The sequence below is a fragment of the Papaver somniferum genome, chromosome 3 (assembly GCF_003573695.1).
Source record: "Papaver somniferum cultivar HN1 chromosome 3, ASM357369v1, whole genome shotgun sequence".
Taxonomy (NCBI): Eukaryota; Viridiplantae; Streptophyta; class Magnoliopsida; order Ranunculales; family Papaveraceae; genus Papaver; species Papaver somniferum.
The window spans coordinates 12,810,358-12,822,661 of record NC_039360.1 but is presented as its reverse complement, the minus strand read 5'-3'; the positions used below and the strand labels follow the sequence as shown (position 1 = coordinate 12,822,661).

The following is a 12,304-nucleotide window of genomic DNA, read 5'->3' as shown; positions in this document are numbered from 1 at the left end:
AGCAAACAATGCCGACACTCCTTCTCGATAAATAAATGACAATGCCGACATTTAACTTTGGAAGTACCAATCTTTGTATGTGTTGTAACATCCGCCAGCATTGTTAGGTTAGTAGAATTCCACACCGACAAAATATATGGTGGAATATTCTGTGATAGGTGAAAAGTAACTTTTCTGTCGGCACAATTTTCTTCTATAAATACAATGCCGACGGAAAATTAAAATTGTGGAATATTGTTTGCCGGCATGTTGAAAGTATGAATACCATGCCGATTAGGACGTTGCCAGCATAACATTCGTAGTTTCACAATGCCGGCACCGTGTTTTTTCAGGCATAACAATGGCTATTTCAATCAAAAAAATCTAATTTCAAGACACTAATACGCATACCTGAATATTTGGAGTACTTGTATGTGGACTTGGTTTACTTTTTTGGGTTGGTTTTTCACGAATATCTTATGCTCATAAATATCACGATTTAAGGATATTTGATCCAAAAAAAATTTGTAATCGTGAGTTGTTATCATTAGCTGAAAATTCAACGTGTAAACCCCTTGTTCTTGATGATGACCTGAAAATTCAACAAATTCACTTCCTTCGCCAAGATCACTTTTATCTTTTCCCAATCTCTCTTCCCTCCGAAACTTCTACTTCTAACCAAAAACCAAAGAGTTCTAATTTGATTCATGCTAACCATCTAATTTATTAACTTAACTAAACATGATTAATTTAACTATTATTAATGAAGGATAAATTAGGAATTACAAAATTTTGTGGATATGGGTTCGGAGAGTTACCAAACAAACCCCTATTTTGTCTTATTAAAATGTCCCCGATTAATATGGGCATTCTAAAATAAAAATTGAGTTTCGGATAAGCACGGACTCTCTTCTTCGTTTCACTGCTAGCTAGGGCTCTCTAAATTCCCTCTGATTTCTGTAGAGAGGCGTTGAACCTCCATTGCTGAATCAACACCATCCGTGCTGAACCAATGCTCCCCAACCAGGTACTATAAACAGTGTTCTTTTATTTAACAAAGACAGATAATTCATTTTAGTTTCAAAAATTTACTCTGTTAAATAAAGTTGATTTTACATTTAGGGTTTCTTCGAATTCATTTTAGAACCCCAAATAAAAGACACTCTTGAAGAATAACATGCATTAGTTTGTTCACATTGAAATGTGCCACATGATACCAAAACCAATAATAGTTGAACCTGTCTGTCTGTTTATCACCTGGCTGGCCATATTTCCTTTATTTTAATCTATCTCAAATCGTGTATGGTCATCAGTTCACTTATCAGATGTCAAATTTCATTTCTTGATCTCTAAAAGAACACGTTTAGCTCACCTCTGTATATTTATTAATTCTTAACTTAACAAATAACAATAATGCCGTGTCATTACTATTAGGTGGATGTATGTATATGTACCGAATTATTGTCAATCAATGTGCTTAGTGTCCATTTGACTCCACAACTATATTATTATTATTATAAACATTTATGTAATACAAATTGCCAGAGTCGAATGAGTCTTTGCTGATATTATCAAATCAAATATATGTGCAAAGTGCCAGACATTTTCTATTTCTCAGTTTAAGGGGGTCGAGAGAGAAAGAGGAGAGGAGAGATATGTCTTGTTTGTTTTCGTGTTGTGCATCTTTAACTTGCACTGGGTTGTGTAGTTCAGTAGCATCAGGGGTAAAAGCTAGATTAGATTATTGTGGTTTATTTGGTCTTTCTCTTATTGCTTCATGGATTCTCAAACAAGCTGGTCCTTCTCTGCTAGAGTGTATGTACCCCTCTGTCTCTCCCTCAAACTGTATAGAGTTTGTGATGTTGAAATGATGGTTATCTTTTCTTTGATGGTAGTTGAATAAATTATGAATCTTTTATGATGTAACTGAATTGTGTTTGAGTTATTTCGTAAATCAAGTCGGTGTAGCTTATGTGAAGAAGAAGCTTCCTCCTTACAAATCTCATAAGTGATTGTTGTGTTTGACTTTTTTCTTAAATTAAATCTTTTCATCTGTTCGTGATACCATATATGGTTGAGTTGTACTATACATGAGTTTGAAGGTTTGAGTTCAAAAATTGCTTGTTCATGATCATGCATGTAAAGATATCCTTATAATTTGGCTCTTAAGGTTCAAATTAGCAACCATACCCTCCCCCGCCCTAAACAAAAGTTGGTGATAGCATAGAGATAGAGATGCCAACTCAGCTAACTGATTCTCAGTATCCCCAACAAAGAAAGACAAAAAGCTCAATAGTCATTTCGTTTCAAGGGTTTATCTGCTTTGACTTCTGATTAAAGTCAAGTCTGCAAAACTCTTAAAATGTGGCCAACTTATTACTGTCTTCAATGGCATTGCGACAGATACAATTACTAGTGTGTTTATCTACCTCCAGTTTTGTTGGAACTGCATGGGTTAGTTTAGTCTACACAGCTCTCCTGTTTCCTGGATTTTTCTTGATAAATGGTGGTTGTGTTATTTGAGAAAATGAAAGGAGTTGGAGCCTTTGAAATGCAGTCTCTCAGTTGAGGCCTATTGCAGTATTGCAAGCTATGAGTTCACATGTGTAGGAAGTAATAATTAAAAGCATAGTCTGAGGCATTGCTGAGGAAGGGTTTCTGCTGTTTGGAACTTGTTGCCTGTTCACAGTTTTTTCTTTAACCTACCAGCCTTCTGTACTTATTCTTTCGTTACATATAAATAAGACAAAAGTTTTAAAAAAAGGGATACAGGTCAAGACGTCAATCATGTTTTTGACTTCACTTTAGTTCACCCCACCTTGCCTTTTAGATTTTCGATAGAGAAATGTTGCACTTGACCATTGGTAATGATCTCAGCTGGAATCTCATCTTTTTTTTTCCCTTGACATGTACAGGGATATATACTTCCGAAAACACACACTCAAACGAATGGCTGCAAATCAATGCAGTTTCCCGTGTCAGCTTGGGGAATTTTCTGTTTTTTGCGTCCCTTGCCCTCATCATGATTGGTGTTAAGGACCAGAACGACAAAAGGCATGTGATTCACCATCGCGGATGGTCTGTGAAGGTTGTGGTGTGGGCTTTGCTCTTGGTCCTCATGTTTTTCGTTCCTGATGACATTATCTCATTCTATGGTCTGTGCGTGTATTGACTTGTCTTTTGATTTATGTCAGTAACGATTCTTTTTTTGAACTTCGACTAATTTATTTTTCTTCTTTGTTCATAGTTAACGTTCTGAATTCCGTCTTCATATGCGTGCATGAAATCCTTTGATTAGTTAATCATTGCTATATGCAGACAAATGATATGCTTGCTTCTCATTCCTGAAACTCGTACACTGAATTTGCAGAAACACTATCGAAATTTGGATCGGGGTTGTTTCTTCTGGTTCCAGTTATTATACTACTAGATGCCACAAATACATGGAATGATATCTGGGTTGAGAGTGGTGAACGCAAATGGTACACACAACATTTCCATCTTATCCTCTTCATTTTCTTTCCATTAGCCTTCCACAAATATATTTCTCTCTAGTCCTTGCTTTATATAATTGATTGATGGGTTATTGCAGGTGCATACCCTTACTTGCTGTATTTGGGTGCTACATAACAGCATTTACAATATCAGGACTAATGTTTGCTTGGTTCAACCCCTCAGGCCATGACTGCGGTCTCAATGTGTTTTTTATAGTCGTGACCATGATTCTCGCATTTGGTTTTGTAATTATTACATTGCAGGTATAGGAAATTTTGACTTTTTTTTCCCTGAAATATAGTGGAAAACATCTGATTCAGCATTGCACCGGAGTTGGAGATATTCTTTAATGCTCAATTATAATGCTGTGGGTTTTGGGGTTTGATACAGGCTAATGCAAGTCTTTTGCCATCTTCTGTTGTTTCTTTGTACTGCTCGTATGTGCTCTACAGCGCTCTCTCAAGTGAGCCTCGAGATTATGTGTGCAATGGTCTCAACAGTTCAGGAGTAACCACACGTAACCTAATTCTTGGTATGCTCACAACAGTTATCTCTGTCTTGTACTCTGCTTGCCGGGCTGGATCCTCACTAAAGTCAGGTACCTTGAAGGCTTCATCTACAGACCCTTTCGTAGTAATATGATACGAACTTGCTACCTATTAGGAAGACTTAAACCGCCTGTAGGATGGTTAAGTTCTGTTCACTGGTGATAATCAGTCATCAAAAATGGAATTCGTATGTGCCCTCTCAAAAACCACACCATTTTCCTTGTGTTGTTTCTAAGGTTGTAATCATGTTTGACCTTCTGCTGTAGGTGACAGAAACCCGTTTTTGAACTTTGAGCGGAGAAAGGACAGAGAACCTGATGCTGTGCCAGTTGGTTATTCCTATATAGTTTTCCACCTGATTTTCGCGTTCGCTAGCATGCATTCAAACATGCTTATTACAGGTTGGACTGGCTCGTCGTCATTCAACTCAGAGTTGATCAATGTTGGTTGGACGTCAACTTGGGTTCAAATATGCATTCAATGGGCCGCTGCTGTTCTTTATGTGTGGTCTCTTGTAGCTCCTCTGTACTATCCTGATGATGTATTCTATTCATGGTTTACAGTATCAGCTAATACTGGGCCCTATCAGCTGATACTTGATCATATGGATGTCGAACGGTACTATCTCGGTGCACCATATTATCGAATATAGACTGATATTGACAGTTTCACTTCTGTGTTTTAATACGGTAGCTGTAACGGCCACCTCCACCTCCAATATTTATATCGCTTGATGTAGTCATGAATTTATAAGAACAGTGCAGATTTATTAAGAATGTGAAGTGAAGCAAAACATAGAACAGATGCGCAAAATGTAAATCTGTAAATCGGAAACATTTCTTTTCCTTTATCCTTGAGAAAAGAAGACCAGTACATGATGAGTACATTTAATACCAATGAGGATACTTGGATCTTCTTAGGATATCCGACAATCAGTCATTCAGTGTCTATGAAGCAAATCTCCATTCAATTACCATGAGATGTGGCCTTTCTCATCTTCTCAGGTCCATGGAGGCACTGCAGCCCAGCAGTTTCTTCCAGATCTGTATACGTCTGTATGCAGTGACATCTCGAATCCACACTATCCACACTGCTCCCTCGGGGAGCCTCCCTGTCCACTGTTGGTCATCAAATTACGGTTTCTTGGGTCATTGAACTACTACCATTTCAGAGATGCAGCTACATTTACTAGAGCTTTTATTTGGTTTATAGTTCTTTGTTTCTCATGTTGCTTCAATCTACTTGCAACGGGTTCTGCATCAAATCCTTCTGCAGTCTCGGCTTCTTCCTGTTCATGGCGAACTTCTTGTTATAAAGCATTAACCTTTCTGACAAACTCTATCCTCAGTAAAAGGTCATTAGAATCTTCTAGTGGCGGTCTGAATGGACCTTGATGCTGACAGAAAGAGGAAGAATGTGTAGTCAGTCAATGGTTTGGTTGGACATGGTGGAACAGACAACGATTTCTCTGTTTAGTCCATACAAAAAGTAAATAACTAATAACCAAAATTTACTTGCAACGGGTTCTGCATCAAATCCTTCTGCAGTCTCGGCTTCTTCCTGTTCATGGCGAACTTCTTGTTATAAAGCATTAACCTTTCTGACAAACTCTATCCTCAGTAAAAGGTCATTAGAATCTTCTAGTGGCGGTCTGAATGGACCTTGATGCTGACAGAAAGAGGAAGAATGTGTAGTCAGTCAATGGTTTGGTTGGACATGGTGGAACAGACAACGATTTCTCTGTTTAGTCCATACAAAAAGTAAATAACTAATAACCAAAATTTGTCAAATTTGTCTCTCTATTAATCCATAGAAAAAAGTATGTTGCATAATAATCGAAAAGTAGGAAGGTTATATAAATGTTGGAAGAATAGTTTGTCTTCTTACACTTTGGTGCGTGCGTAGCACATATCTGTGGCTAGGGAGCAATAAAATTCATTTACAAAATCCATGAATGGCAAGGCTCAGAATGCAATGTATACTCCTAAAAGTGGTTAGAAAAAGATTTTTTTTGTTTGGACCTTATGTAAAAATGAAAATTTAACACTAAAAATAATAATAACAAGCACAGAGTTTTAAGATTATGTTGCATACCGCGTTTATGTCAAACCCTGATGAAATAAGTAAACTGATCGGGTCCTCTCTTGGGAAGGTATCGACCATTTGCTTTCTGCATTGCTTCAGTCAACTTTCATCATCGAATCCCTGGTGAATTTTCTGTATGAAAAGTTGATACAAGTGAAATTCTACGAACACGAACAAATCCCATCATCCAGGTACTATGAATTCAGATAGCTTCAACAACACCACAAGGTGTATTTGAATGAGTCTTGGGTGATGTATATTAGAGACCTAGAGAAGTAAAAGGAACCAGGCAAAAGGTTGCATAATGAAAGCTGAGATGCTGGCAAGTTTGTAGGTGCAGAGTTTTTAAACTCGTGGAGCAAGAGTTTTGGGTCTGGAGTTGTTTAGCCGGTGGTATCCCCGAGAAAGGTAGAATAAAGATGAATATAAAAGGAGAGATGGACATACCTGCAGTCACATTACCATGCTGTATGTGGAGAAGGACATACATGCAGTCACATTACCATGTGTGGAAGCCATAAAGAAGCAGAATCTCTGCATTTGTCTTCAATCTCCAGGACCACTTCGCGAGGAGTGAGCCGTTCCTTCGTTGCACACTCGTAAACCCCAAACCACTAGCTGACATACCTTAACACACTTGTTTTCAGTTAAGTTGAATGAGAACCTTGAGCTCCATCCTTCGCCGCCTAATTGAAATTCCTGATTTCCTTCTCCAGGAAGCCAATAATCGATACCGGAGCTTTCACAGAAACAGGAAGTAGACTGCAATGTCTCCCAAAACAATTTAGCAAGCACCAGCCTCCCCACTCTTAGATATGCATTTCTATTTTCATATGTAAAGCTTTTTGCCAAACCTTTACACCACTAGATCCCAAAAGGATTTTTACTAGGAAGCAGCTCGACTCTACGCGAGTAGCCCACACCAAAATTTCAGTTACTAGACCCACATATTGTTCACTATGGCAGTTGCAGATTGCAGCCCCAAATCACCTACGTTTCAACTGATTAAATGCTTCCTTCGCTCCATGACCCCATGCCAGAATTTAAGTAAAACTAGGACTCATAATAAAGCATTGAGGTATCATTTTATAAAGCATTCGGTCCTGGGAATTACAATTATGGATAGGTCAAGCATCAATAAACAACAAGATATCGATTTAATTAGCAACTAAATCTCATCCTAAACCACATATTTAAGAATCTGATTTTATATATATTGACCCCTTAAACCCCATTCACCATAAGATGTCTTAAGAAGGTTAGAAATTTAAAAACAAACAAAAAGAGAAGAAGATAAAAGATAATGAAAACAAAAGAGACATCTTTCCAGAGCCCCACTGACCACAAACCATAAGGTAAAAAAAATTACATAGTCAGAATGCCATTATTTCTGATCAAATTCTGGATTCCTTCAAACACTTCCACAGGATGATATAAAAATGACAGCGGACATAGAGAAAACAACATTGCATTCATAAATATGAGTGACTTATGGAGAATTTCAAAAGATTGGATGGATTAAAAATCAACCACAACAGGAACTGCAAAACAGTGGAAGATAGGTTGCTCTAGGTTGGATACAACACAAAATTTCCATCCCGGTAACATGGCATATGTTAAGGTTCAAAGACTTAAAGTATGAGAACCGAAATGCAACACAGTAACTTTATAATCTCAAATTTCAATCCACTTTTGCAATTCACTAAAACACTGCATGAATACATATCAATGCCAAGAACTAAAAACATATTCACCTGTTTTTCTTCTAAAGCTTCCTCTTCAGGTCTCTATTGATTCTTAACTTATCATCTTCCCAGACATGAGTACCAGAGTTGAGAGAAACTAAGCTTTCAAAATAATTCTCGGCGTTTAAGAAAGAAAAATTGTCAATTTTTTGTTCTCTAACACTTCTATTTTTCGGGTCATACAAAACTAGAATACCACAACTCAAGAATAAAATCTCGCCATTTTTTAAAGACCCCAACAGCCTAAAAAAAAACTGGTCCGTGATAATACTCTCATGGGAAATGACATCATACTTAGTCCAAGATTCCTGAACTCCATAATCAAGCATCTTCCAGACTTCAACATTAATCTTAACGCCATTAAGATATGAGCTAACAAGTACACAAAGGCACCCTTCGAACTCTCCTAGAGTCTCTCCTATAACCGTACACTGATGCTGATCCTTCTCCATTGGTAGTGACATTTCTTCGAAACTCTCCTCACTGATATCCAAAGAGAGTAAGAAAATGTTATCTTCTGATATAGCTAACCAATGAAAGTCTCCATTGACAAGCACCCCAGATTTTTTCATATAAAGAAACTTATAAGGTACGATTAGCCCGCTTTTTTTCCATGAATTTGACGATAACGTATAGACTTGGACTAGAGAACTATCCTTGGTTCCATCTGCTTCTATACCTATTGCCAACTTATAATCATCATTCTTGCGATCATAACCGAAAGCAAATAAACAAACATCGGATCTATCAAATTCAATTGGTGATTCCGGTATTTCTTTATATTCTTTTGTGGCTGGGTTCCAAAGACAAAGAAAATCCCTAAAACCATCATAAGCAGACAACCATAAACAAACCACACCATCACATGAACCCAACAATCTAACATCATGACCCAATGTTCTGAATGGGAAATCCATTTCATCAGCATCATCTTGAATTTCATACAATGGTGATGCTAATGAATCATGACCTACAGAGTAAAGTACATTCCAGTTGGTAAATCTGGCAGAACTTTCAAGCATGAGACTAGGGTTGTTTTTCTGGATAGTAATATGGGTATTAACGAAATCAGAGGAAGATATTAGGGCATACCAATTCTTGCAAACAGACTTACATACTAGTAACGATTCCACTGGTAACTTAAAAGGATTTGATGGTAGATCTCCACTGGAATGCTCGACATTATTGCTGCTGCTTCTTATTTTTCAATCCGGCTTCTTATTTTCAGAGAGTGAAAGAGATAAAGTTAGGGTTTATGTTTGTGGTCTTCTTTATAAAAGGGAACCAAGGAAATGAATTCATGCCGAATGAATCTTCCAATTGCTAAGTATGCTAACCACACGACTGCATATGACAGTAGCGTGCTAGGCATACCGGAGCTGCAGCTAAAGTCTTGCAAATGAGGACTAGAATGCCCCCGGGTCAGGGTATGGTGTCTCCGGCTCATGGAATCTAATTTTGGTGCACACTTTCTTTCTTTTTTTTAATTGAAGAGGGCAAATTTTATTGAAAAAAGCTCACGTCACTATTACAGTGATAAGAAAGCTACAAAGGAATAAGTGAAGCACTGCACTCGAGTTATAAATTAGAGTCGAAAGGGAAGGATTCTTAAAGATATAAGTATTCAAAGCCCAGGTTAACAACAAGCATTTTACCGTAGTTATCAGGTGTTTTGGATTTCCAGAATGATTGTTATACAGCTTATTATTGTGCTCCCTCCATAAAGTCTACTGAATAACACAAAGTAATAAGCTCCATTTTTTTTTTAATTTCCTATTTTTATTGAGTCGTGATATCACGCAAGTGTCCATTTGACATGAAGAATGAACTCGCACCCTATAGCCCTTAGATTTGATTTGTTTTTTTAAACTCGTATCTGGATGGTAACGATCTGAAAATTTTGCACACTATATCCATTTCAAAAATAGTTTTTCCAAAAGAGAAAGAGACATTGTCAATCTTAGAGAGCTTTGCATGAAACTCTTCAAAAGGTAGCGCTATCATCCATACGAAGGTTTTCTCAATCAAAAATGAGGGTTTGAAGTCTAGCTTCCTTTTCTGACGTGTTACCTTTGAAAACAGTCTGCGGTTATTCCAAGCTTCTTGGAAAGTTTGACACGTGGAGACATGATGCTAAAGATCTCTACTTACAACATGCATTATAACATTCAAACCATCTGAACCATACTCGATGAGAGTCTTTTATTCACTTGAGTATGCAACTAAGTATCTAACATAGAGTCCACTATCTTAAGTTGTTTCAGTCTTACTGAAGACTTTAAGTACTCAACCATTTAGATCGCCTAACAAACAGTAAAGGAATAATTCGTTTGGTGACCACTCTTCTTATATCTGATTTACTTCTTGAGATTAGAAGAGTGGTTACCAAACAAGTTAGTCTTTTACTGTTTGTATAGCGGCTTAATTTTTCCAAAACCAGACTAGGTCCCGAGTTTTTTCTGCATTTGCAGTTTTCTCGTTAACAAAATTTTGTTGTATGCTTTTACTTTACTTTCCACATTACAATTTGTTTAAGTTATAATTAATTTCACTTGTACGTTAATCCAACACTTGGGTTGATCCCTATAGTTTAAGGTTCGGTTCCAGACTTATTACTATATACCAAGTGTATACCTTATGGTTGATATCTTCTTGACATCTTTGTCTATATTAGATAATGCAAGGTATCAGACTTATAGGTTAAATCAAAAATATTATGGTGTTCTTGGTGCCCTCATCATTCCAATTAGTATCAGAGCAGGAAAACACAAAAAATATGTAATAATCTGTGTTTGGTGCGATACAACCTATAAGACATGAATCAATCAATGAAAGGTAAAGGAAAACCTAAAAGGGACTCAGTTAGCATATCTCAATATTGTGAGAATTATCTCCCAGAAGAAGCTATTGATAATCGGTTACATATGTCTTGTATGTCAAAATCAAGTACATAGTTATTCTCAAACTCTTGATTAAGTACCTTACTCATGACAAAGAAAGGATGCGTCCACAACGAAAGGTAATAATGCCTTCTTCAGAATTTGTTTTGGGTTTGATTCCAATTAATGGTGAAAAATATTATGTTCCTACTACTACAACACATATGGAAGATTTGAATTCACCACCTTGCTCATATCCTGAAAATATGACTGATTTGCAGATCTTTCTCAATAAAGTTAATTTGTTTTCAGAGTCAGGAAAATCACTCTAGTTTCTGGAAGATGTCTTAGAACTTATTGTGCAACTGAAAGAAAGAGTTAGTGATGAGTGCTAAAAAGTGCATATTTCTATATATTTTTCTTGGCATTTAACTCATCTTTTGTGCATTAATTCTACATTTTATCCCATATTCTGTATTTTCATTGTTTTCAAGAATAAATATTTTTATTAATTAATCTTGCATTTTTAGGTACCAAATAAAGTTTGGATGAATTGCGGAGCGGAAAAGAGCAGAAAAGTGGTGGAAGCCAAGAGGAATCACACAAGGAAGCCGCGAAGAATGTTGTGCGCAAGACCAAAAGGCTAGAACTGGGCTTGAAGAGGAAGAATTGTTCTTAAAGAAGATATGGGCTTGGCATACCCAAGGCCCAAAACCCTCACCCAAATCCATTTCTTATATCCATACCCGTTTCCCTTTCTAGCCGTCAGATTGGATCATCTCAGCATCCTATGGTCGCAGCATCGCCAGTACATCAAAGTTTGAAGATCTTGTCTAACACTACAGCACCTAACTCCATCTTGAGCCGTCAGTTTCGTTGTATCAAGCATCTGACGGTCGATACCAGCCTCTTCACTTGTAGCCGTTAGATCGATCTATCATTTCCGCATCCCACGGCTCAGCTTTGTGAATCTTCGAGACTTGATGCATCCTCTCAACACCCAAACACCTAATACCTATACCCATCAACCAAACACTACCCTAACCCCTAACCCCATCGACCTTCTCTTTCTTCTTCCCCCTTCTTCTCTTCTGCAACTCCATGTCTAGCGCCACCAACTCCACTGCCCCGTCGCTGCCACCACCACCAACCCTTCACGATCTCTCAAATCACTAACCCATCACTACCCCCATCATTATTACCACTTTCACCAACTCTATGTCCTTCTAATTTCTCAATTTCACGCCTCACCCATGTCAGGAACCCTAGAGGTGAAATTGATAAATTAGGTCGGAATAGAGTTGCAATTAGGGCATGGGAAGAGCAGGAGAAGACGAATAAGAAGCATGGGTCGACGAATTTGATTGCTATCAGTGTTTAGGTAAAGTTTAATTTCAACTTTTTTGAAATTCTGTGAAATTAGGTATTTGGGGGAAACTCATGTAAACTATAAATAGGGGATGTGTGGGAGGATTAGAAATGATGCCTGGACTAGACAGAGCACCACCAAGAGGCCTGGAATAGCCAGGACCTCAACTGTTAATTTTGTTTTCAATATCAGTTCATTTTAAAT

The 12,304-nt window shown here is 37.5% G+C and overlaps 2 protein-coding genes across 3 annotated transcripts; one reads left to right on the top strand and one right to left on the bottom strand.

The window, feature by feature from the left end:
• Window positions 1-1,535: 1,535 nt before the first annotated feature.
• Window positions 1,536-4,692, top strand: LOC113355328 (probable serine incorporator). Its single transcript, XM_026598158.1, has 6 exons — window positions 1,536-1,794; window positions 2,895-3,134; window positions 3,350-3,461; window positions 3,572-3,737; window positions 3,865-4,072; window positions 4,289-4,692. The coding sequence occupies exons 1-6, from the start codon at window positions 1,635-1,637 to the stop codon at window positions 4,672-4,674; spliced, it is 1,272 nt and encodes a 423-aa protein (XP_026453943.1). The 5' UTR covers window positions 1,536-1,634; the 3' UTR covers window positions 4,675-4,692.
• A 120-nt stretch (window positions 4,693-4,812) lies between these two features.
• Window positions 4,813-9,207, bottom strand: LOC113355329 (F-box/kelch-repeat protein At3g06240-like). 2 transcript variants are annotated; one of them, XM_026598160.1, is made up of 4 exons: window positions 7,862-9,207; window positions 6,555-7,210; window positions 6,117-6,239; window positions 4,813-5,690 (listed from the first exon to the last, which is right to left on the bottom strand). In XM_026598160.1, exon 1 carries the CDS (start codon window positions 8,872-8,874, stop codon window positions 7,873-7,875), a length of 1,002 nt encoding a protein of 333 aa, XP_026453945.1. In that variant the 5' UTR covers window positions 8,875-9,207; the 3' UTR covers window positions 4,813-5,690; window positions 6,117-6,239; window positions 6,555-7,210; window positions 7,862-7,872. The 2 variants fall into 2 exon arrangements, with proteins under 2 accessions (XP_026453945.1, XP_026453944.1); XM_026598159.1 differs by having other exon boundaries at window positions 6,555-9,207.
• Window positions 9,208-12,304: the final 3,097 nt, after the last annotated feature.

Excerpts from the sequence above, each read along its gene's own strand:
- LOC113355328 (XM_026598158.1), top strand. The coding sequence starts at position 1,635 with ATGTCTTGTTTGTTTTCGTGTTGTGCATCTTTAACTTGCACTGGGTTG. Across the intron at positions 3,738-3,864 it reads TTGTAATTATTACATTGCAG|GCTAATGCAAGTCTTTTGCC; the intron begins GTATAGGAAATT and ends GGTTTGATACAG. Across the intron at positions 4,073-4,288 it reads TGGATCCTCACTAAAGTCAG|GTGACAGAAACCCGTTTTTG; the intron begins GTACCTTGAAGG and ends CTTCTGCTGTAG.
- LOC113355329 (XM_026598159.1), bottom strand. The coding sequence starts at position 8,874 with ATGCTTGAAAGTTCTGCCAGATTTACCAACTGGAATGTACTTTACTCT.